The sequence below is a fragment of the Coregonus clupeaformis genome, chromosome 16 (assembly GCF_020615455.1).
Source record: "Coregonus clupeaformis isolate EN_2021a chromosome 16, ASM2061545v1, whole genome shotgun sequence".
NCBI classification, from domain to species: domain Eukaryota; kingdom Metazoa; phylum Chordata; class Actinopteri; order Salmoniformes; family Salmonidae; genus Coregonus; species Coregonus clupeaformis.
In genome coordinates, this window is record NC_059207.1 from 53,513,826 (window position 1) to 53,540,652 (window position 26,827).

Genomic DNA, 26,827 nt, shown 5'->3' on the forward strand with positions numbered 1-26,827 from the left:
TAATCGAGTACTCAACGGACGTCAAAACTCTATCTTTAACCATAGATTTAAAAAAAGAAATCTAATATTGTAAATATATTTGGTGTTGAAGACAACATTCATTTGCTTTGACTCTAGTGTTCCATTGTACATGTGCATTTGCAGGGAACAACAAAAAATAAATTTAATCAAATTTTATTGGTCCAAAAATGAAACCATGCCAAGCATCAAACAGTTATTCTCCCTAAATTTCAGTTTAGGCTACGGTTGTCACTAGTTACCACAGCTACAAAGTCAGATTTGGTTATATAGTCAAAATTCGTGAAAACAAACATGAGCTTTTTGGTCTTAATTTAAGGTTAGGGTTATACATAATGTTAGCAGTGTGGTTAAAGTTAGTGTTAAAGGTTTAAAATCAGATTTTACGAAGATACATTTTAGAAATAGGAGATGTTTAAGACTTTGTGGCTGTGGTAACTAGTGACGACCCTACTTTGCGAACTGCTAGTGCCGTTTAGAATTTGTTAGCAACCCTCCTGTAGGTTTTCGCTCCAACCCCAGTTGTAACTAACCTGGTTCAGCTTATCAATCAGCTAATTATTAGAATACGGTCTGCTAGATTAGGGTTGGAGTCAAAAAATACAGGACGGTAGCTTTCCAGGAACAGGGTTGGAGCCTTGGCCTAGGCTATAAAACCCCTAAACATAGCAAGGTTCCACACTGAAAATATGCAAAGAAAATCATTTGATAAAGACAGAGCGTATTTTCATCAAAATCATTAAGCCAAGGCCTACTCACCAAAAATATGTTGTGCCATAATTCAACCCCATGTAGTGTTCAATGTGGAATTTTTCATCCATTTTGAAAATTCCAAAGACCAGACAGAATAACTAAATCAAACAGAAGACAGATTTTGGCTTGTAACCATTAAAAAATTCTTTCAACTCGCCAAATTGAACCAAGTTTCAAATGATCACTCTTTGAGAATAGCTGTTCCAGATGTGTATAACTTCGCACTATTCTGTTCTATTTTATTCTGTTATATTATTTCATGTTTTTTTAACTTGGAATACGTGTGTCTTGACTGTGATAAGGGCTCAGGAAATAAAAGCTTAGTCTGCTAAATTAACAAAACAAGGCTATGCCATTGCACAGCCATAGGCTTCTACAAGCAAGCATCAGGTTACTGCCTTTTTGAAGATTGTGTTCCACGATATAATATAACCAGTTGATATTACGGTTTCAATAAATTAATCTTAAATGGCACTTGTTTTTTAATTGACTGAATATATATGGGTCAATTTAGCAATTAGTATTGGTTATCTGTAATGGTTATGATAAATTAGGAATTGTTGCGCACTGTTGGCATGTAGATAAATGCACAAATGTTTTCCCTGTGTGGGCCTTGTGTTCTAAAAATAGCTTTTTTTTTTTCATTGAAGTACTCAAAGAAATTCATGCGAGTACTCGAACAGTCAAGAAATGTCAAACACCCATCCCTAACACACACACTCACACTGATCTGACAGAATCCTATATCTGCGATGACAATGTGCAGACAGACACACATGCCGAACACACACAAACACAAATCGATCAACAGCCACAGACGCATAGCTATCCTGCAACCCTGAGTACTATCCTCTCTGTAAACTCCTCTCTCCAGTGTGAACGGCATCAGGCCCCATCTGTATCGGCTCCTATCTGTTCCAGAGATCTGGATGTAGTGTAGAACACACCTACTGGACCCACAGGAGGGACTGCGCTGACACATCACATCCCCCTACCCACCCGGAAATAACTGTTCCCCACAACCCACAGACTGACTGGCTGCCGTGCAAATCACACAGCTAAATGCTACCAACGTCCAACTGATGCAAATACACACTCTCTCCTCTCTCTCACACTCTGCTAGCATGACAGATGGAGCGGGAGAGCTTTTTCATTACACACACTGACTGAGTACTAGCACCAATACGGGAGTATGAGACAACATCATTCATCAACAGTTTCTTTGCCTCTCAAATGAAAAGCAGTAAAAACCATTTCTCCCGGCCGGAGCCTATTGGAGCAGCAGACTTCTTCAACCCTGTATTATTCACTTGGCAAATAGAGTTCTTGGCTTCAGCAATTTCCTATTGGATCAAAATGTGGCAATTGTGATTTACTAGAATATCATATGATTCTGTAGCAGAGGCAAACAAATTGCCATGATGAAGACTGTGCAACATTACAGTGTTTCTCTGTAGCTAAATAACCAAGCTGTAGCACTGAACTGGTGTAGCTAGCAACCACAATATAACTCTCCCTGAAACCCAACTTAACAGAACTTCACTTAACATACTTTTAACACTCGGTTCTACAACCAAACGACTACGTTAGTCTACAAACAAACATCTAGTCAAACACACGCCAGAAAGCACTAAGGGGAAAGCAGAGAGCAGGGAGAGATCTTTCCTCTAGGGATCAGAGCTAGACAGTTTATCCTCTGGGGAGGTGGATGATCAGCGGCAAGGGCATCTCTCTCTCTCTCTCTCTCTCTCTATCCGTCTCCAGTACCAGTCGGAGGAAGCAGGTGTTCCCAGCGGGAGCGTAGAGCACAACCACGCTGCTCCTTAGTTCCTCCGAGTTGAGCCAGGGTCCTCCCAGGAGAGGCACCTCCAGCCTGGATCGACCTCCACCCGGCCCTCCTGCTGCGCTCCCCTGGACCCGGCCCCCACCCTGGTCCACCTCTGTGTGGTGCAGCCATGGACCCCCTCGGGCCCCCGAACACCAGTCCCCCAACTGCAGGCAGTCCAAATTCATGGCTCATCTCATCTCTCTCGACCCGCTGACCGCTTCTTATCCATGGCTCAGCTCAGCTAAGCTAAGCTCGAGCCCTGTTTGGCTCAGCACTCTGTTTGTATGGCACCAGCACAGCACCCAGTAGCCAAGCCTGGCCCAGAGCTGCACAGGCTGGTTTGGTTGGGGTACAGCAGACAACCCAGCGAGCCCAAAGAGCAGCCCTATGGTCCTACAGTGCTATGCCTACTGAAGTCAGCCGACCTCCAATCCCATTAAGCCGGAGTGGCAGAACGGATTAGTCGGCCCAGGGGGAACTAAAAATAAACACAACTCACGCTTCCTCCTCCTGCTCGCAGAGTCCTGAGCGCGCACACCACACGCACCCACTTCCTGCGGAGAGCTGTCGACATGTCAATCGCCTCGCTACACGACACCAGCCGAGTGGGCGGCGGTCGGGATGGGAGTCCGGGCGGCGGTCGGGATGGGAGTCAGGGCGCCAGGGTCTCCCATCCGTCCGCTCTCCCTCCCTCCACATTCTCCTCTCCCTCCCTACTCAGTCTCTCTCTCTCTCTCTCTCCCCCCTCCTTCCCAATTCGCCGGCTCCCTCCAGGTTTATGTAATCCTAATACAATGCTGCCCTACACACACACACACACACACACACACACACACACACACACACACACACACACACACACAGTATAGGCACATAGGAAATCACACACATATCCATATGAATATCAGCACCTAGTAATGTGGTGAATATCAAACACACTTCATTGTGCAGTGTCAGATACCAATAGTCATGACGATAACAGTGACATGTCCACTAGTCCCCAGTCTAAAAACAGCAGCAGTAGAAAAGCACAGTATAATGAAATAAAGGGCAAGCTGACCCAAACCTCTACAGCTCCTCTCCTTTCATCTGATCCACACTGAGCTGACAGCTGAATAAAACATAATTACACTGTAACAGAGAGAAAGAGAGAGGGGGGAGAGAGAGCGCGGGAGCGCTAGAGAGAGAGAGAGACAGACTGGATCTAGTGGGATCTAGTTTGGAATCGGTTTAATTAATTAGTTGTATCCACCATAGAACCAGAAGCTATCAGAGCCAACAGAGAATGGTTCGGGGCTGTGGGCACGATAGTATGAACTGGGTTTTAATTACATTTCTTTCTGATCCACACGGTACGAGACGATTAACGCTTACCAGGAATTAAATCTCACACACACACACACACATACACGCACTGGTTAGAGATCAGCACATAGAAACCAGCACAGAGAGATCAGCACAGAGATCATGCACATGAGTGTGTGCATGCATACTGTGTGTGTGTGTGTCTGTCTGTCTGTGCGTACTGTGTGTGTGTGTGTGTCTGTCTGTGCGTACTGTGTGTGTGTGTCGGTCTGTGCGTACTGTGTGTGTGTGTCGGTCTGTGCGTACTGTGCGTGCGTGTGTCTGTCTGTGCGTACTGTGTGTGTGTGTCTGTCTGTGTATACTGTGTGTGTGTTTCTCTGCGTACTGTGTGTGTGTGTCTATCTGTGCGTACTGTGTGTGTCTGTCTATGCGTACTGTGTGTGTGTGTCTGTCTGTGCGTACTGTGTGTGTGTGTGTGTCTGTCTGTGCGTACTGTGTGTGTGTGTCGGTCTGTGCGTACTGTGTGTGTGTGTCGGTCTGTGCGTACTGTGTGTGTGTGTGTCGGTCTGTGCGTACTGTGTGTGTGTGTCTGTCTATGCGTACTGTGTGTGTGTGTGTGTGTGTGTGTGTGTGTGTATGTGTGCATTTGTTGATTTTGTGTTTTATTGTCTGGATCTCTAGACAGAATGTTAGGGGTGACCTGGAAAAACATTATCTGGGATTAAAGGGACATAACCACATTCGGACGGGACTAGTATTACTAGAGATGTTGGTTATGTAATTATTGCCCCAGCATGTGCTTTCCAGGAAATGATTTGCACGGGAATCGTTTTTCCAAACTGCCCCCTGTAATTCCTTTAATTTTTTTATTTATTTTTTGATGATATTCAACATAATCTCTAGACAATAATAAGCTACACTGATAACTCGTGCTTGGCTGCCAAATGTGTAGGTGTCTCCATAATATTTACATTGAGGAAGTGTGATCATAATCTTTATTTTAGCGTCCCACGGTAGAAGTCCCTGCTAATGAAAATGCCCCCAATCCTGCTGATGTGAGCTGCTGAACAACGCGCTGCACTTGAGATGCGTTATGAGAAAATTAACTTGCCATTTCCAAAAAGTTTAGCTAAATGGGGAATTGGGGATGCCCTGCTTTGCGATCTATTGCCTACATTTAAAGCCAGAGTTTCATTAAAGATGCACTATGCAGAAATCGCTCCGCCATTTCCTGGTTGCTCAAATTCTAATAGTTTGCTTAATTTCAGTTTGTGTGACAAAACAAGCAAGTATAGTGTAGAGAATCATTGTACCACCTAAACCGCAGTTAAATATATTTTCCATAACCAAAATTATAGTTTTTTCAGCTGTTTGAAACTGGTGTACAAAACCAAAAGTAAAAGACGCAAAAACAAAACTTAAGACCGTGAAGCATAGAAATAGCGCACATAGAACATATCTACCGCTTCTTAGACTTGCTTTCAATGAGAATGACAGATCTATAACTTGCATTTCTATGTGAATTTGGTAGGGTCGCCCAAAGTGTTACATATTGCAGCTTTAAATAGTCCTAAGCACAATACTTTTTTATTGCACATTTAATTAAACATTTAATTTCAATTCATAGGCACGTTTTGTGCAATATCAACTTTCACAGTGAATACTTTTGTTTATAGGCTTCGTTTTGAAGCCTATAGACAAAAGTATTTACTGTGAAAGTTGATACATTTAGGCCATTCATATGAAATATATGTGCAGCACTTCTTGTTTTCTTGCTCAAACTGTGCGCAGCACCTGTAAAAGTCTGTAATGTCTCGGAAAACACCGGGATTTCGTTACTCACAGGACCAGTATTGTCAGAGGAGCTTGGAGTTTGCCAAAAAACAGGTTATTCTGGCTGGAATTGTTACTCTCCTGCCATGTAAATATTACTGACATGGCAGATTCAGACGGGACTAAAATTACGGATGTGGTGTTTTGTGCTCGTGTAATTACATTACCCAACCAGTAAAACTAATCCTGTCCGAATAGGCTTAAGGGCATCTGGGTTTGTGTGTGAGTGCGTGTCTTTGAGTTCTTCGTAGAGTTAAACCTTGATACTCAGAACCTCTAACTATGCAAGCCGGAGAAATAGTCTAGCTCTCTTTCTTTGAACCACCTTTTCTATTGTCTCCTAACCAAAATGCTCCATAAGACTCGCTTTAAGCATTCGTAGACTTGCTATAAGCAAGACCTGAACTAGACCTCTGTCATCAAGTTTATGAGTCACTTCTCCCATCTCTAAAATAGATGACATCATCATCAGTCTACAGTCAGTCAGGTGGCTTTAAATAATTGATACTGGAAACCATAAAGTGCATCATAAGACATCAGCCTGCTGCATCTGAAGATTTAGAACGCCCTCTTCTCTGCTGTTTGAAGAAAAGTTAGTCTCTGAAAGTCTGTCCTGAAAGTAACATCTAACAGTTCATTTATTTATTGTATTTAACTGGACAGTGTAATTCTCTTGCCAGAAATAGAACAGCTGTTAGTTGATGCGAAACTGAAACTAAAATATCTACAGTATAGGCCCATCTACTGTACTTTGCTCAGTGATTAGGATATTACATTCTCATACCAACAAAACCCTCGTCTATATTCCCCACCCATACATCTCTCTCTCTGTCCTCGTCTCTGCTGTCCTTCTCTCTCCTTTCCCTCCCTCCCTCTTTTTGACTCACATGTCACACAGGGGCTTCGCTTACAACACCCTTCACCCCACCTAGCCTAGAGTGACACAGTGGGTGTGTGTATGTGTGTGCCCGTGCCTGTGTGTGTGTGCCCGTACCCGTGTGTGCCTGTGTGGTCAGGACCAGTGAAGATCAGAGGGCTGTTGGACTTGGCTGTCTGCAGGTGGCCCTCACAGCTTCAGACAGTCTGCTCTCCGCTGTGTCAGACCACATCTCCGTCACACACACACACACACACTTTGCCTAGTCCAGCTAGTGTGCGCCCTCTGCAAAATACCATGGACATTTTTAGAAATATTTATTATATGACATGGGCTTAAAAATAAAGTTTAGCCATTAATTTAAGATCTGAAAAAAAAGAAAAAAAAAGAAGACAAATCAGAGGGGCCACATGCCCTTGTACCTCCTATGGGCATGACACCACTGCTCATGGTTCTTATCATGGTTCTTACAGGCAAAGTGAAATGTTACAATGAATTTGCTCGTAGTGCATGCCTCTCAAAAGATATGTTACAACACGCTGAGTGCATCAAACATCAAACACCAATGTAAATGTAAAAACAGCACTCAAAGTAGATTTCTAAAAATTGCAGGTGCCTTTTCATTTTAAAACACCAGTGCTTTCTAGCGAGTGGCAGCGAAGCAAAACTTTAGTGGTCAAAACCACTCATCTTGAGGTGACGAGGGGAGGGTTGCAAAATGCTATCTGTTAATTATATCATACAGTGGGGGAAAAAAGTATTTAGTCAGCCACCAATTGTGCAAGTTCTCCCACTTAAAAAGATGAGAGAGGCCTGTAATCTTCATCATAGGTACACGTCAACTATGACAGACAAAATGAGAAGATAAAATCCAGAAAATCAGATTGTAGGATTTTTAATGAATTGATTTGCAAATTATGGTGGAAAATAAGTATTTGGTCAATAACAAAAGTTTCTCAATACTTTGTTATATACCCTTTGTTGGCAATGACACAGGTCAAACGTTTTCTGTAAGTCTTCACAAGGTTTTCACACACTGTTGCTGGTATTTTGGCCCATTCCTCCATGCAGATCTCCTCTAGAGCAGTGATGTTTTGGGGTTGTCGCTGGGCAACACAGACTTTCAACTCCCTCCAAAGATGTTCTATGGGGTTGAGATCTGGAGACTGGCTAGGCCACTCCAGGACCTTGAAATGCTTCTTCCTTCGTTGCCCGGGCGGTGTGTTTGGGATCATTGTCATGCTGAAAGACCCAGCCACGTTTCATCTTCAATGCCCTTGCTGATGGAAGGAGGTTTTCACTCAAAATCTCACAATACATGGCCCCATTCATTCTTTCCTTTACACGGATCTGTCGTCCTGGTCCCTTTGCAGAAAAACAGCCCCAAAGCATGATGTTTCCACCCCCATGCTTCACAGTAGGTATGGTATTATTTGGATGCAACTCCGCATTCTTTGTCCTCCAAACACGACGAGTTGAGTTTTTACCAAAAAGTTATATTTTGGTTTCATCTGACCATATGACATTCTCCCAATCCTCTTCTGGATCATCCAAATGCACTCTAGCAAACTTCAGACGGGCCTGGACATCTACTGGCTTAAGCAGGGGGACACGTCTGGCACTGCAGGATTTGAGTCCCTGGCGGCGTAGTGTGTTACTGATGGTAGGCTTTGTTACTTTGGTCCCAGCTCTCTGCAGGTCATTCACTAGGTCCCCCCGTGTGGTTCTGGGATTTTTGCTCACCGTTCTTGTGATCATTTTGACCCCACGGGGTGAGATCTTGCGTGGAGCCCCAGATTGAGGGAGATTATCAGTGGTCTTGTATGTCTTCCATTTCCTAATAATTGCTCCCACAGTTGATTTCTTCAAACCAAGCTGCTTACCTATTGCAGATTCAGTCTTCCCAGCCTGGTGCAGGTCTACAATGTTGTTTCTGGTGTCCTTTGACAGCTCTTTGGTCTTGGCCATAGTGGAGTTTGGAGTGTGACTGTTTGAGGTTGTGGACAGGTGTATTTTATACTGATAACAAGTTCAAACAGGTGCCATTAATACAGGTAACGAGTGGAGGACAGAGGAGCCTCTTAAAGAAGAAGTTACAGGTCTGTGAGAGCCAGAAATCTTGCTTGTTTGTAGGTGACCAAATACTTATTTTCCACCATAATTTGCAAATAAATTCATTAAAAATCCTACAATGTGATTTTCTGGAGAAAAAAAATCTGAATTTGTCTGTCATAGTTGACGTGTACCTATGATGAAAATTACAGGCCTCTCTCATCTTTTTAAGTGGGAGAACTTGCACAATTGGTGGCTGACTAAATACTTTTTTCCCCCACTGTATATAAAATAGACATATCTATTTTAACACAGACCATCTCAAAACATTACTAATCATTGAAAATTACAAATTACCCAACGGATCATGATAATGTTCTGGTAAAAAAAGTGGAGGTGCAGCTGCTCCGTTTGCTCCATTGCTCAGGCACCTGTGTGCACGCACTCTTGCTCTCTCTCCCTAGAGCACCGCTTTCATTTTATAAAGAGTTATGAAACCAGCCATGTAGCACGACTACATCCCCAACCCTCCATGGCAAATTCACCCAGGCACACAGGCAGGGGAGACAGGCAGGCTACCACTTGAGGGAAGGCAGGGCATTACTCCTATGTACATTATGCAACTAATAACACACTGCAGCCGATTAGGACTACACCTCAAAAAGGGCTTAAAATAATATTACAAAACAGGGTGAAACAAATCCTAGATAGGTGTATCTACTGTGACTGTGAACCGACCGTTCTCATGGAAATGGGACAGAATAAACACAGCGAGATGACAACACTCATACGGCACAATATTTCATAAACATACAGCATGATAGAACTGAGTAGCGTTCACTCACCCCGTAACCACCGTTGTTTTCACAGACAGACGGAAGCAAAACTACATCTCGCCGTTTCTTTTTAGCAATGTTGTGTTTCGTTGTTAGCTAAAGCAGCCAGCAAGACAAACTGGGAGAAGCAAAAGCTCAGAGCTTCAGCATGGAGAAGTAGCCTAAGTAACAAAGCTTCAAGGACTATAAACTATACGCTGGAGCTACCGAAAGTGCTTTCGGGTCTCTTGTAAGCAAATGTTGCGGAGTAAGATATGCTTTGGCATGAGGGAGTAGTAGCTTGATATGTATACTATACAAAAATATGAACGCAACATGCAACAATTTCTATGATTTTACTGAGTTGCAGTTCATAAGGAAATCAGTCAATTGAAATGAATTAATTAGGCCCTAATTTATGGATTTCACATGACTGGGCAGGGGCGCAGCCATGGGTGGGCCTGGGAGGGCATAGGCCCACCCTTTTGGAAGCCAGGCCCAGCCAATCAGAATAGGTTTTCACCACAAAAGGGCTTTATTAGACATAAATACTCCTCAGTTTCATCAGCTGTCCGGATGGCTGGTCTCAGACGATCCCGCAGATGTAAATAAATGTGTGCACAAAATTTTAGAGAAATAAGCTTTTTGTGCGTATGGAACATTTCTGGGATCTTTTATTTCATCTCATGAAACATGGGACCAACACTTTTACATGTTTTGTTTATATTTTTGTTCAGTATAATACAGTGCATTTGGAAAGTATTCAGACCCCTTGACTTTTTCCACATTGTTATGTTACAGCCTTATTCTAAAATTGATTGTTTTTTTTGCTCATCAATCTACACACAATACCCCATAATGACAAAGCAAAAATAGGTTTTTTGAAATGCTTGCAAATGTATTAAAAAAAACAACCTGAAATATCACATTTACATAAGTATTCAGAACCTTTACTCAGTACTTCATTGAAGCACCTTTGGCAGCGATTACAGCCTCAAGTCTTCTTGGGTATGACGCTACAAGCTTGGCACGCCTGTATTTGGGGAGTTTCTCCCATTCTTCTCTGCAGATCCTCTCAAGTTTTGTCAGGTTGGATGGGGAGCGTCGCTGGTTCAAGTCCAGGCTCTGGATGGGCCACTCAAGGACATTCAGAGACTTGTCCCGAAGCCACACCTGCGTTCTCTTGGCTGTGTGCTTAGGGTTGTTGTCCTGTTGGAAGGTGAACCTTCGCCCCAGTCTGAGGTCGTGAGCACTCTGGAGCATGTTTTCATCAAGGATCTCTCTGTACTTTGCTCCGTTCATCTTTCCCTCGATTCTGACTTCTCTCCCAGTCCCTGCCGCTGAAAAACATCCCCACAGCATGATGCTACCACCACCACCATGCTTCACAATAGGAATGATGCCAGGTTTCCTCCAGACGTGACGCTTGGTATTCAGGCCAAAGAGTTCAATCTTGGTTTCATGAGACCAGAGAATCTTGTTTCTCATGGTCTGTGAGTCCTTTAGATACATTTTAGCAAACTCCAAGCGAGCTGTCATGTGCCTTTTACTGAGGAGTGGCTTCCGTCTGGCCACTCTACCATAAAGGCCTGATTGGTGGAGTGCTGCAGAGATGGTTGTCCTTCTGGAAGGTTCACCCATCGCCACAGAGGAACTCTGGAGCTCTGTCAGAGTAAACATCGGGTTCTTGGTCACCTCCCTGACCAAGGTCCTTCTCCCCCCCGATTGCTCAGTTTGGCCGGGCGGCCAGCTCTACGAAGAGTAATGGTGGTTCCAAACTTCTTCCATTTAAGAATGATGGAGGCCACTGTGTTCTTGGGGACCTTCGATGCTGCAGAGATTTTCTGGTACCCTTCCCCAGATCTGTGCCTCGGCACAATCCTGTCTCTGAGCTCTACGGACAATTCCTTCAACCTCATGGCTTGGTTTTTGCTCTGACGTGCACTGTCAACTGTGGGACCTTATATAGACAGGTGTGTGCCTTTCTAAATCATGTCTAAATCAATTGAATTTACCACAGGTGGACTCCAATCAAGTTGTAGAAACATCAAGGATGATCAATGGAAACAGGATGCACCGGAGCTTAATTTCGAGTCTCATAGCAAAGGGTCTGAATACTTATGTAAATAAGGTATTTCTGTTGTTTATTTCTGAATACATTGGCAAAAAAATTTTACAACTTTCTTCGCTTTGTCATTATGGGGTATTGTGTGTAGATTGATGAGGATTTTTATTTATTTAAGCTATTTTAGAATAAGGCTGTAACGTAACAAAATGTGAATACTTTCCGAATGCACTGTATACAGAAACACTATACATAGTTTCTCTTGCCAGACTAATGGAGATAAAGCCTCGGTAGGAAGATACTACACTTTACATAACATAATCACCATCAACTGACTTTGTAATTACCTTATAGTACACAGTAAAATGAGCAGTGTTCTTGAGTTGAAATGACCATTGAATAGCTTCCCAAATCCTAAACTGTAGCTTGGATATGGAAATGAATGTATGTATTTTCCTTACATAATCGTATTCTACTGTGAGGGGCTTGGGGTGACCAGGGGAATCGGCCTTGTCTATATGGGTCTGATAGCTGTGGTTAATCCACTATTTTTCAGTCTAAATTAGGACCACTTCTTAGCAGGCACATTAACCAGTCAGACCCCACAGGTCCCAAGGACCCCTATCCTTAAAAGCTGTGAGGAAGTAGGAACTTCTTGATTGTTGCATCTCATGTCTTATTGAAAGTTCTTCTTTCCTGCTCCTGTTGTAAATATTTCAGACATAATCTTTCCCTCATAAATAAAGAACATGTCCAACAGCATTTGAGAGCAGGAAGCAGAGCAGAGCTGGGATAGCACTAGAATAGTATAACAGTTAACAGAACAGAGATACATACGAGACAGGAGTCAGGACAATGGTTTATGCAGTAAGAAACAGATTAAATAAGCCTTCCTGCAACATTATTTTATGAAATTATATTTGATCTCTGAGAAATGCAGCTAATTGATTGCATCCAAAATTGGCCATTTTAATTTATAGGATTCATATAATATTCAATATATACAGTGGGGAAAAAAAGTATTTAGTCAGCCACCAATTGTGCAAGTTCTCCCACTTAAAAAGATGAGATAGGCCTGTAACTTTCATGATAGGTACACGTCAACTATGACAGACAAATTAAGGAAAAAAAATCCAGAAAATCACATTGTAGGATTTTTAATGAATTTATTAGCAAATTATGGTGGAAAATAAGTATTTGGTCACCTACAAACAAGCAAGATTTCTGGCTCTCACAGACCTGTAACTTCTTCTTTTAGAGGCTCCTCTGTCCTCCACTCGTTACCTGTATTAATGGCACCTGTTTGAACTTGTTATCAGTATAAAAGACACCTGTCCACAACCTCAAACAGTCACACTCCAAACTCCACTATGGCCAAGACCAAAGAGCTGTCAAAGGACACCAGAAACAAAATTGTAGACCTGCACCAGGCTGGGAAGACTGAATCTGCAATAGGTAAGCAGCTTGGTTTGAAGAAATCAACTGTGGGAGCAATTATTAGGAAATGGAAGACATACAAGACCACTGATAATCTCCCTCGATCTGGGGCTCCACGCAAGATCTCACCCCCGTGGGGTCAAAATGATCACAAGAACGGTGAGCAAAAATCCCAGAACCACACGGGGGGACCTAGTGAATGACCTGCAGAGAGCTGGGACCAAAGTAACAAAGCCTACCATCAGTAACACACAACGCCGCCAGGGACTCAAATCCTGCAGTGCCAGACGTGTCCCCCTGCTTAAGCCAGTACATGTCCAGGCCCGTCTGAAGTTAGCTAGAGTGCATTTGGATGATCCAGAAGAGGATTGGGAGAATGTCATATGGTCAGATGAAACCAAAATATAACTTTTTGGTAAAAACTCAACTCGTCGTGTTTGGAGGACAAAGAATGCTGAGTTTCATCCAAAGAACACCATACCTACTGTGAAGCATGGGGGTGGAAACATCATGCTTTGGGGCTGTTTTTCTGCAAAGGGACCAGGACGACTGATCCGTGTAAAGGAAAGAATGAATGGGGCCATGTATCGTGAGATTTTGAGTGAAAACCTCCTTCCATCAGCAAGAGCATTGAAGATGAAACGTGGCTGGGTCTTTCAGCATGACAATGATCCCAAACACACCGCCCGGGCAACGAAGGAGTGGCTTCGTAAGAAGCATTTCAAGGTCCTGGAGTGGCCTAGCCAGTCTCCAGATCTCAACCCCATAGAAAATCTTTGGAGGGAGTTGAAAGTCTGTGTTGCCCAGAGACAGCCCCAAAACATCACTGCTCTAGAGGAGATATGCATAGAGGAATGGGCCAAAATACCAGCAACAGTGTGTGAAAACCTTGTGAAGACTTACAGAAAACGTTTGACCTGTGTCATTGCCAACAAAGGGTATATAACAAAGTATTGAGAAACTTTAGTTATTGACCAAATACTTATTTTCCACCATAATTTGAAAATAAATTCATTAAAAATCCTACAATGTGATTTTCTGGAATTTTTTTCCTCATTTTGTCTGTCATAGTTGACGTGTACCTATGATGAAAATTACAGGCCTCTCATCTTTTTAAGTGAGAGAACATGCACAATTGGTGGCTGACTAAATACTTTTTTCCCCCACTGTATAGTACCCAAAATCCGATTTGGACCACACTTCTTCCTACCAATGAGTAAGACATGAGGAATCCCCCCCAAAATTATCAAAAAGTCACCCACAGACCCCACCCCAATAACTAGTATACAGTATCAGTTCACTATGTCTGACAAGTAGTATGGAGCTGCGGCTTGGAGTATTGCTTCTCCTTACTATGTAACCCCCCTGTTCAGAGAAATTAGCCATTAAAGCCACTTGCCTTAATTCCCATAAAACCATGTGAAAGTACTGTGTGTGTCCCTTTGATCAAAATAAAAAATCCCCCACCTCCATTTTTCACCCATATGACCCACTAGAACAGCTCTAAATGATAACACCAGTACCCACCACTCCAACCAGCCCCCAATCAAATCTGTAATTCTCCAATCCCCTCAAAAATAGCTCTGGTAATAACACAATAAGTACCCTTTTGAAATTGCTAAATGGAGGCAATTAAAATAAGACAAGAGCACAAGAACGGTTACAAAAGCCACTCCCCCCCCACACCCCATCCTTCCATCTTCTCTCCTCCACCCCCTTTTCCCTGAGTAAGAGGAGAGTGATTCATTAAAAGAGGTTTAATCTTCAAAGCGGAGCAGAGAAGAGAGGCTCTGCACCACCCAGGGACCCTGTATAAGATCACTGACCTTGTCACCACATAACAATCCAGTAGAAGGGCAAGTCAACAGCAATTAGCCTGTTAACAGTTAACTCAGCCTGTTATTAACTGTGCTATCACAGCAAATAATGAAGACATCAACACAAGTAAACCTCTCCAGGTATAAGACTGAACCACAACAAACTTTGTGGCTAAGAGCAATTCCATTGTGCCTTGTCTGATGGAGTCCTATGGATTCTGCTGTAGATGTATGAAATAGATTCTGCTATATGGATCAATGATACAGAACTGCTTCCTAAGAAGTCATGTTGGATATCTACATTACCAGTCAAAAGTTTGGACACACCTACTCATTCAAGGGTTTTTCCTTTATACATTGTAGAATAATAGTGAAGACATCAAAACTATGAAATAACACATATGGAATCATGTAGTAACCAAAAAAGTGTTAAATAAATCAAAATATATTTTATATTTGAGATTCCTCAAATAGCCACTCTTTGGCTTGATGACAGCATTGCACACTCTTGGAATTCTCTCAACCATCTGCACCTGGAATGCTTTTCCAACAGTCTTGAAGGAGTTCACACATATGCTGAGCACTTGTTGGCTGCGGAGATCATCCGTTCACCCACACCGCGTCTCAAAGACACGGCGGTTGGGACCAAACATTTCCAATTTGGAATCCAGGCCAAAGGATGTGTCTGTTACTTGAACTCTGTGAAGCATTTACAGTGAGGGAAAAAAGTATTTGATCCCCTGCTGATTTTGTACATTTGCCCACTGACAAAGACATGATCAGTCTATAATTTTAATGGTAGGTTTATTTGAACAGTGAGACAGAGAATAACAACAAAAAAATCCAGAAAAACGCATGTCAAAAATGTTATAAATTGATTTGCATTTTAAATGAGGGAAATAAGTATTTGACCCCCTCTCAATCAGAAAGATTTCTGGATCCCAGGTGTCTTTTATACAGGTAACGAGCTGAGATTAGGAGCACACTCTTAAAGGGAGTGCTCCTAATCTCAGCTTGTTACCTGTATAAAAGACACCTGTCCACAGAAGCAATCAATCAATCAGATTCCAAACTCTCCACCATGGCCAAGACCAAAGAGCTCTCCAAGGATGTCAGGGACAAGATTGTAGATCTACACAAGGCTGGAATGGGCTACATCGCCAAGCAGCTTGGTGAGAAGGTGACAACAGTTGGTGCGATTATTCGCAAATGGAAGAAACACAAAAGAACTGTCAATCTCCCTCGGCCTGGGGCTCCATGCAAGATCTCACCTCGTGGAGTTGCAATGATCATGAGAACGGTGAGGAATCAGCCCAGACCTACACGGGAGGATCTTGTCAATGATCTCAAGGCAGCTGGGACTATAGTCGCCAAGAAAACAATTGGTAACACACTACGCCGTGAAGGACTGAAATCCTGCAGCGCCCGCAAGGTCCCCCTGCTCAAGAAAGCACATATACAGGCCCGTCTGAAGTTTGCCAATGAACATCTGAATGATTCAGAGGAGAACTGGGTGAAAGTGTTGTGGTCAGATGAGACCAAAATCGAGGTCTTTGGCATCAACTCAACTCGCCGTGTTTGGAGGAGGAGGAATGCTGCCTATGACCCCAAGAACACCATCCCCACCGTCAAAAATGGAGGTGGAAACATTATGCTTTGGGGGTGTTTTTCTGCTAAGGGCACAGGAAAACTTAACCGCATCAAAGGGACGATGGACAGGGCCATGTACCGTCAAATCTTGGGTGAGAACCTCCTTCCCTCAGCCAGGGCATTGAAAATGGGTCGTGGATGGCTATTCCAGCATGACAATGAGCCAAAACACACGGCCAAGGCAACAAAGGAGTGGCTCAAGAAGAAGCACATTAAGGTCCTGGAGTGGCCTAGCCAGTCTCCAGACCTTAATCCCATAGAAAATCTGTGGAGGGAGCTGAAGGTTCGAGTTGCCAAACGTCAGCCTCGAAACCTTAATGACTTGGAGAAGATCTGCAAAGAGGAGTGGGACAAAATCCCTCCTGAGATGTGTGCAAACCTGGTGGCCAACTACAAGAAACGTCTGACCTCTGTGATTGCCAACAAGGGTTTTGCCACCAAGTACTAAGTCATGTTTTGCATTAAAATCAATTTATAACATTTTTGACATGATTTGTTCTGGATTTTGTTGTTGTTATTCTGTCTCTCACTGTTCAAATAAACCTACCATTAAAATTATAGACTGATCATGTCTTTGTCAGTGTGCAAACGTTCAAAATCAGCAGGGGATCAAATACTTTTTTCCCCTCACTGTATTTGGGCTGCAATTTCTGAGGCTGGTAACTCTAATGAACTTATCCTCTGCAGCAGAGGTAACTCTGGGTCTTCCATTCCTGTGGCGGTCCTCATGAGAGCCAGTTTCATCATAGCGCTTGATGGTATTTGTGACTGCACTTGAAGAAACCTTCAAAGTTCTTGACATTTTCAGTATTGACATGTCTTAAAGTAATGATGGACTGTCGTTTCTCTTTGCTTATTTGAGCTGTTCCTGCCATAATATGGACTTGGTCTTTTACCAAATAGGGCTATCTTCTGTATACCTTGTCACAACTGATTGGCTCAAACGCATTAAGGAAAGAAATTCCACAAATTAACTTTTAAGAAGGCACACCTGTTAATTGAAACGCATTCCAGGTGACTATCTCATGAAGCTGGTTGAGAGAATGCCAAGAATGTCATCAAGGCAAAGGGTGGCTATTTGAAGAATCTGAAATATAAAATGTATTTTGATTTGTTTAACACTTTTTTGGTTACTACATGATTCCATATGTCTTATTTCATAGTTTTTTTGTTTTCACTATTATTCTACAATGTAAAATTTTTTTACAAATAAAGAAAAACCCTTGAATGAGTAGGTGTGTCCAAACTTTTGACTGGTAGTGTATACAGTGCCTTGCACAAGTATTCATCCCCCTTGAAGTTTTTCCTATTTTGTTTCATTTCAACCTGTAATTTAAATAGATTTTTAGAATTTCATGTAATGGACATACACAAAATAGTCCAAATTGGTGAAGTGGCCTGAAAAAAATAATCTAATCCCCTCAATGCTTGCATTTTAAACCCGGCCACCCAAACTTGTGATTTGTTGGGAGAGTTGTCTGTCTAAAGAGGACCCTCCCCCGGAACAATTTATTTTCCTTTTATGAAGTTAACAATAGAGTCTGTCTTTAATCCCAAACCTAGTCACTGCTGTTGCCTTGGTCTGGGTTTCCGAGATGGTGACTTGCGTTCTATTCAATCAATACTTTAAATAGCTTGGAGTACAAATCAATAAGTTACTTTACATCTCATAATCATCACAGCGAAGCCACCGTCACACCGAGCATGGGGGAACACGTGGAGTGGCGCTTGGGGCAAGATATAGAAAAACAACGATAGCTGACAACCCTGAATAGAGAGCAAACTACACTGAGTGTACAAAACATTATGAATACCTGCTCTTTCCATGACACAGACTGACCAGGTGAATCCAGGTGAAATCTATGATCCCTTATTGATGTCACTTGTTAACACTTCAATCAGTGTAGATGAAGGGGAGGAGACAGGTTAAAGAAGGATGTTTAAAGATGCACTAAGCAGAAATCGCTCCGCCATTTCCTGGTTGTTAAAATTATAATAGTTCGCCTAATTTCACTTTGTGACAAAACAAACAAGTATAGTGTAGATACTCATTGTACCATCCAAACCACTGGTGAAATATATTTTCCATAAACAAAAATATTGTATTTTTTGCTGTTTCAAGCAGGTGTACAAAACCGAAAGTAAAAGATGCAAAAACTAAACTTAACACACAGAACATATCTACCGCTTCTTAATCTTGCTTTGAATGAGAATGACAGATCTGTAACACACATATCTATGTGTAGGGGGGCCTGCTGGCCCCCCTACCTCTGCGGAAGCACAGTTCCCGCTCAGCCCAGTCAAAGCTATTCGCTGCTCTGGCACCCCAATGGTGGAACAAGCTCCCTCACGACGCCAGGACAGCGGAGTCACTCACCACCTTCCGGAGACACTTGAAACCCCACCTCTTTAAGGAATACCTGGGATAGGATAAAGTAATCCTTCTACCCCCCCTTACCCCACCCCAAATTATTATGTTTTTAATTGTAAAGTGGTTGTCCCACTGGCTATCATAAAGTCAATGCACCAATTTGTAAGTTGCTCTGGATAAGAGCGTCAGCTAAATGAAGAAAATGTAAATGTATGTGAATTTGGTCGGGTCGCCCAAAAAGTTACTGCAGCTTAGTCTTAAGACAATTGAGACATGAATTGTGGCGTACAGTGCCTCGCAAACGTATTCATCTCCCTTGGCGTTTTTCCTATTTTCTTGCATTACAACCTGTAATTTAAATGGATTTTTATTTGGATTTCATGTAATGGACATATACAAAATAGTCCAAATTGGTGAAGTGAAATTAAAAAATTACTTTTCAAGAAATTCTAAAAAATTAATTATGGAAACCTAAATAAGATATGGTGCAACCAATTACCTTCAGAAGTCACATAATTAGTTAAATAAAGTCCACCTGTGTGCAATCTAAGTGTCACATGATCTGTCACATGATCTCAGTATATATACACACCTGTTCTGAAAGGCCCCAGAGTCTGCAACCCCACTAAGCAAGGGGCACCACCAAGCAAGGGGCACCATGAAGACTAAGGAGCTCTCCAAACAGGTCAGGGACAAAGTTGTGGAGAAGTACAGATCAGGGTTGGGTTATAAAAAAATATCCAAAACTTTGAATATCCCACGGAGCACCATTAAATCCATTATTAAAAAATTGAAAGAATATGGCACCACAACAAACCTGCCAAGAGAGGGCCGCCAACCAAAACTCACGGACCAGGCAAGGAGGGCATTAACCAGAGGCAACAAAGAGACCAAAGATAACCCTGAAGGAGCTGCAAAGCTCCACAGCGGAGATTGGAGTATCTGTCCATAGGACCACTTCAAGCCGTAGACGCCACAGAACTGGGCTTTATGGAAGAGTGGCCAGAAAAAAGCCATTGCTTAAAGAAAATAATAAGCAAACACGTTTGGTGTTCGCCAAAAGGCATGTGGGAGACTCCCCAAACATATGGAAGAAGGTACTCTGGTCAGATGAGACAAAAATTGAGCTTTTTGGCCATCAAGGAAAATGTCTGGCGCAAACCCAACACCTTTCATCACCCCGAGAATACCATCATGGTGGTGGCAGCATCATGCTGTGGGGATGTTTTTCCATCGGCAGGGACCGGGAAACTGCTCAGAATTGAAGGAATGATGGATGGCGCTAAATACAGGGAAAGTCTTGAGGGAAACCTGTTTCAGTCTTCCAGAGCTTTGAGACTGGGACGAAGGTTCACCTTCCAGCAGGACAATGACCCTAAGCATACTGCTAAAGCAACACTTGAGTGGTTTAAGGGGAAACATTAAAATGTATTGGAATGGCCTAGTCAAAGCCCAGACCTCAATCCAATTGAGAATCTGTGGTATGACTTACAGATTGCTGTACACCAGCGGAACCCATCCAACTTGAAGGAGCTGGAACAGTTTTGCCTTGAAGAACGGGCAAAAATTCCAGTGGCTAGATGTGCCAAGCTTATAGAGACATATCCCAAGAGACTTGCAGCTGTAATTGCTCAAGCTTTCTGTTTTTTGTCTTATTTCTTGTTTTGCATCTTCCAAGTGGTAGGCATGTTGTGTAAATCAAATGACACAAACCCCCAAAAAATCTATTTTAATTCCAAGTTGTAAGGCAACAAAATAGGAAAAATGCCAAGGGGGGTGAATACATTCGCAAACCACTGTATGGGGGTGTGTGTGTGTGTGTATGTATGTATGTATGTATGTATGTATGTATGTATGTATGTATGTATGTATGTATGTATAGGCAGGTGTGTGTGATGTGATCAGAGTTCACTGGACCGTTCTGTGAGTCCTGTATTTGCATTAAACTGTGACAAGGGACACATCGTACGACTGGGTCAATGCATTCCATGCTGCTATACCCATAGATATACTTATAATCTAATATATGTATCATGCATAAGGAATACCAGCAAACTGATTTAGTCTAAAACGTCTGACCATTGACTTGATCTTTCAGTATGTCAAGAGTGATATTTGACTTCTGAGATTTTAACAGATCTCTTTGACTGTTCTAGGGCTTGAAAGCTCCTCTTTGTTCCTTCCTCTCACCATAGTAGCAGCAGCACTAGAACCATGCTATCCCTGTGCTTCTGTGATAATACCAGAACTCTGATTTATTCTAGTGTTTGACACGTCTTTGACCATTGCAAAGTCTTTGAATTGACTTTGACTTGAAAGCTCCTCCTAGTTTCTCTCACCACACAGTCTCTGCCTCCCTAACACTGTTTGTGTTCCAAATGACACCCTATCCCTTTATAGTGCACTACTACTCAGCCCAGCCCCAGAGTGACGCCAGTTTGAAGGGGTGAAGAGAAGAGAGGAGTGTCTGAAGTGGAGTGATCAGGCCACAGTGGACATGACAGCTGTAGCCCACCCCCTGATTACAGGAGGGAGAAGATCTATAGGACTGGATAGATGTCCATGGAGGGACTGATCTGTAGAGAGGAGATCTATACTGGAGAGGGAGGGGAGGGAGCAGGGAGGGGAGAGGGGGAGGTAGTGGCGTAGAGGCGGTGGAGTGAGCATTGAGGAGAGGAGAAGTAGAAGAGGTGCGAAAGGGAAGAGGGAGAGGACGGACAAGGAAGAGAGATTGGGAGCAGGTTGAGAAGGGGGAAGTGGAGCGATGGAGGACAGGTGGGCAGAGACAAGGGCAGATATAGCTGACACATACCCTAACACCCTGATCTCTCCTTCCCTCTCCTTCCACATCGATTCATGAGACTGACGTGGCCTGAAACCAGCTCGCACTGAACACTCCCCATATTGTGACAGTGAGAGGTCGCTGTAAGGACTCTGATCAGTCTGGATGGCGGGCTGTGTGTGTGTGTGTGTGTGTGTGTGTCTAATTCCCATCTATCTCCTGCACAGTAAACAGAAAGGCCAGCAGCAATCCCACATTCCCCCTATACTTCCAGCCTGGCTAATAATACCAGTTAGCTCTCTGATAACTTACAGCAATATATCCTCAACATCAAATAGATATGACACACACACACACACACTACAGCAAGCTGGAACGGCTGAGTGTCAGTTCGGACATTAGATGTGATGTATACGATACCCCTGAACAGGTTTGTGAGATTGGGTGCTGTAACATAAGCTGTATAAAGTAACAACGAATCTAGAAATAGTCATGTCACTACGGCTGATAATTGCTTGTATGCAGCCAAGGGGCTTTGCTAACTGGAAAGGGAAAAATTGGCTGAGACCCGATTGATGATAGCTGGCTGGATGAAATTAAAAAGCTCAACTTGAGCAGAGCAAAGCAGAGCTGCAGTACAGTAGGGCTGTGGTGGCCTGTCTGTTCTGGTCAGGTTTACCCTCTTAATGAAGGACCCACTCAACTGTTTAGATGCGTGCACACACGCAGAGGGCTGTGGCAGTCACAAAATGTTGTCAGCCGGTGAAGGTCAAGCAAATAACTGTCGGTCTCACGGTAATTGACCGTTAATTAACGTCAACACATTTAGCATCTCCTGGCATCCACACATAGCCTACAAGCCATTTTAAAAAGTCTAATAAATCCATATAATATAGCCTACACCTTCACAATAAATCCATTATTTTAGACAGGTCTAAAGAAGCATGATATGAAGAAAATGTCTATTTCAGAAGAAAATAATAGCATTCACTGAGTTGTCCTTATGTTAGGTTCTGATGTGGCTATGTCAAATGGCTGTGGGCTACGCTAGTTCATTTAGCAGACAAGATTTGCTTATAAATCCGAGGCATTATTTTATAGTATGAAGAATACTATTGAACAAAGCTGAATAAAATATACATATTTTCTTCAAAGGATTTGAGGGAGTGCGCACAGTCGTCTATTCTGTGTTGAGCGGTTAACAAAGAAATAGGTCCTCCTATATGCTTAATTTAGAGTTATTTATGTAACTTTAGTTGTTCTACAAACGTTGGGCTATATGTTTTGATTTTTAATACATTGTAAGGCTGCATGATGAGATTCTAATGATTTGAAGAAAGTCGCTTGAAAGGCATTAGCTCTGCTTAGTTTTTTTGCGCAGGCTGTACACACTCCAATAGTCTCTCATTCATAATTTGATAAGCACTTGATAATGCCTCGAATTTCGCGGCAGCATCCCCTTTGTGGCCGTAATGCACCCTAAAAAAATCCATGCCTTTTGCGGCCCGGAGTGTTGCGTTGTTCCCTTCTCTCTGAATGTGCTGTGCAATCAGAAGCCCTCTCACGCACATGGCTCTCCGTCACGTGATCGAGTCTTTCTCACATGCTACAAATTAAGACAGACACATCAGGGACGCAACTGCGCGCGTCCTTATCCAATTCCGGAGGTGCATATTGAAGATATTGGAAGAACTGTCCACATTTACTTTTCATCAGCCAACAAGATGAGTAGGCCTAACGAACAGCAAGAGTACTAGCCTATGTCAATCTACTATCCCCCATAGTACAAAAGTCTACCTATTCTGTTCTCTGCAATAAATAAATATTCCAAACATAGTCTGGGACAGTTGTGGGATGCGATAGATCCCAAATTAATACAACCACTAGCATCAAAAAACCTTAGCTTAAAATGTTGAAACTATTAGGCTATTCCTTCACATTATAAGCGCAGCAATGCGCACATGGTAGTAGGCTATAAGCGCGAATGTTCCATTAGCGGAAAACACCATTATCAAAAGTGACCGCAAATGCAATTATGCATGTAATGTTTTTTTTTTATTTTTTATAAAGGTGCCTTTTTATGGTGAAAATTATCTGGACATCAGAACAGCTATCACTCATCTCATTTTGGATGAGGACTTCTACTTCAATGAGTCGGAGGCGAAAGACATACTGATTATCCCGGACCAGGCCCAAATCCCAGACACTCGAAGGAGGAGGAGACGGCGCTGTAGAGGCCGGCGTGCGGGATACCTGACGAGGCTACGTCGGAGAGTGGATATATCGCCTCTACCCTATTGGCGAAAGTGCAATCACTGGAGAATACACTGGATGAGCTCCATTCGAGACTATCCTATTAACGTGATCTAAAGAACTGTAATACCCTATGTTTCTCCGAGTTGTGGCTGAACAAGGATATGGTTAATATAAATCGTGCTGGTTTTTCTATACATTGGCAGGACAGAACGGTGGCTTAGGGGAAGCTCAGGGGAAGTGGTGTGTCTCTTTGGTAACAAAAACTGGTGCGCGATGTCTAATGTTAAGGAAGTCTCAAGGTTCTGCTCCCCTGAGTTAGAATACCTCATGATAAGCTGTAGACCATACTATTTACCAAAAGTTTTCATCTATATTTTTCATACTGTAGCTGTCTATTTACCACCACAAACCGATGCTGGCACTAAGACCATACTCAACAAGCTGTACAGGGCCATAAACAAACAAGAAAATGTTCACCCAGATGTGGCGCTCCTAGTGGCCAGTGACTTCAATGCAGGAAAACGGAAATTCATTTTACAGAATTTCTACCAGTAGGTCACCTGTGCAACTACAGGCGAAAAAAAACTCTAGATCACCTTTACTCCACACATAGACGCATACAAAGCTCTCCCTCGCCCTCCAATTGGCAAATAGCAGTGACACGCACAATACGGAAGTGGTCCGATGAAGCGGTTGCTAAGCTACAGGACTGTTTCGCTAGGACATACTGAAATATGTTCCGGGATTCATCCGATGGCATTGGGGAGTTTAATCTGAAAATGTGGTCGGAGGCGCCGTATGGGTGTGCGCCTCCCAAATGTTGTAACAATGCTCCATTTAGCTCCGCATTGACATGATTGGTTGACGGTAGGTGGGGGCGGGAGGTCCTGTGTAAACACAAACTAACTTCCTTGACAACAGCTCTGCACTGCTCCGCGAAGTGCAAGATGTCTGAATGCCCTGACTTCTGCTGAGGCCGTATCACCACCGTAAATGCTGCATGGCCAACGCAGACGTCGAATTGACCATGCAGCCTTTAAGCCATAAGACTGCTAAATCATTAGTAAATAGTTATCCAATAGCTACCCGGACTTCATTGACCCTTTTTGACTCATCACATATGCTGCTGTTACTGTTTATTATCTATCCTGTTACCTAGTCACTTTATCCCTACCTATATGTACATATCTACCTCAATTACCTCGTAGCCCTGCACATCGACTAGGTACTGCTACCCCGTGTATATAGCCAACTTATCGTTACTTATTGTGTATTTATTCCTCGTGTTATTATTTGTATATTATTTCTATTTTTTCTCTTTCTGCATTGTTGGGAAGGGCCCGTAAGTAAGCCTTTCACTGTTAGTCTATACCTGTTGTATAACGAAGCATTTGACAAATACAATGTTAATTTATTTTTAAGGATCCCAGGCTGTCCATGTAGATACCTCAGAGTCAGCAGTCTCTTCCCAAAACAACAGACACACAGCTAGCCCCCTAGAGCTACCTTAACACTAGAACCACTGGGCTTCTCAGCCTCCAAAGACACCCTGATACCCATTCTACTCTACCACCAGAACATTCTACAGTACAGCCATTCTCCCAACCAACTTCCTGTACACACACAGGGGAGTAGTCTATTCCACAACCCCAGAGGACCAGAGAGAGCAGAGTTCCAGAGTTTCTCTACCCACCCACACCACCCCAGCCTTAGAGTTCTGCACCCCCATGACAGGTGATACACTACATGACCAAAAGTATGTGGACACCTGCTCAAACATCTTATTCCAAAATCATGGGTATTAATATGGGGTTGGTCCCCCCTTCGCTGCTATAACAGCCTCCACTCTTCTGGGAAAGCTTTCCACTAGATGTTGGAACATTGCTGCGGGGACTTGCTTCCATTCAGCCACAAGAGCATTAGAGAGGTCGGGCACTGATGTTGGGTGATTAGGCCTGGCTCGCAGTCGGCGTTTCAATTAATCCCAAAGCTGTTTGATGGGGTTGAGGTCAGGGCTCTGTGCAGGACAGTCAAGTTCTTCCACACCGATCTCAGCAAACCATTTCTGTATGGACCTCGCTTTGTGCACGGGAGCATTGTCATGCTGACACAGGAAAAGGCCTTCACCTGAGAATGTCATTGTATGCTGTAGCGTTAAGATTTCCCTTCACTGAAACTAAGGGGCCTAGCCCGAACCATATAAAAACAGCCCCAGACCATTATTCCTCCTCCACCAAACTATACAGTTGGCACTATGCAGTCGGGCAGGTAGCGTTCCCCTGGCATCCGCCAAACCCAGATTTGTCCGTCGGACTACCAGGTGGTGAAGTGTGATTCATCACTCCAGAGAACACGTTTCCACTGCTCAAGAGTCCAATTGCGGCGAGCTTTACACCACTCCAGCCGACACTTGGCATTGCGCATGGTGATCTTAGGGGCTTGTGTGCGGCTGCTCGGCCATGGAAACCCATTTCCTGAAGCTCCCGACTAACAGTTATTTTGCCAACGTTGCTTCCAGAGGCAGTTTGGAACAGGACAGACGATTTTTAAGTGCTACACGCTTCAGCACTCAGCGGTCCTGTTCTGTGAGCTGGTGTCGCCTACCACTTCGCGGCTGAGCTGTTGTTGCTCCTAGACGTTTCCACTTACATCACTTACAGTTGACCGGGGCAGCTTTAGCAGGGCAGAATGTTTATGAACTGATTTCTTGCAAAGGTGGCATCCTATGACGGTGCCACATTGAAATTCACTGAACTCTTCAGTAAGGCAATTCTACTGCCAATGTTTGTCTATGGAGATTGCATGGCTGTGTGCTCGATTTTATACACCTGTCAGCAATGGGTGTGGCTGAAATAGCAGAATCCACTAATATGAAGGGGTGTCCACATACTTTTGTATATAAAGTGTCTCAGCGGAGGGTCTTTAGTGTAAGTAAGGACAGTCAGCGGCAGGAACACAGAGTCACGTA

At 43.2% G+C, this 26,827-nt stretch overlaps 1 protein-coding gene across 11 annotated transcripts in view; it reads right to left on the minus strand.

Annotated features, from left to right (window-relative positions):
- LOC121585174 (tight junction protein ZO-2) overlaps nt 1–26,827 on the minus strand; it is a 155,710-nt gene that overhangs the window by 41,445 nt on the left and 87,438 nt on the right. Inside the window, exon 2 of one of the 11 annotated variants that reach the window (XM_041901572.2) lies at nt 6,732–6,899. The exons of 8 other annotated variants lie outside the window; for them this stretch is intronic. Coding sequence is in view for 2 of the 3 variants with exons in the window: in XM_041901568.2 (XP_041757502.2) it covers nt 2,539–2,784 (246 nt within the window). In the remaining variant the exon portion in view is untranslated. Of the gene's footprint in view, nt 1–2,538; nt 3,005–3,098; nt 3,249–6,731; nt 6,900–26,827 lie in introns of those variants that run through there. 2 more of the 11 variants (XM_041901570.2, XM_041901568.2) reach the window with 2 other exon arrangements.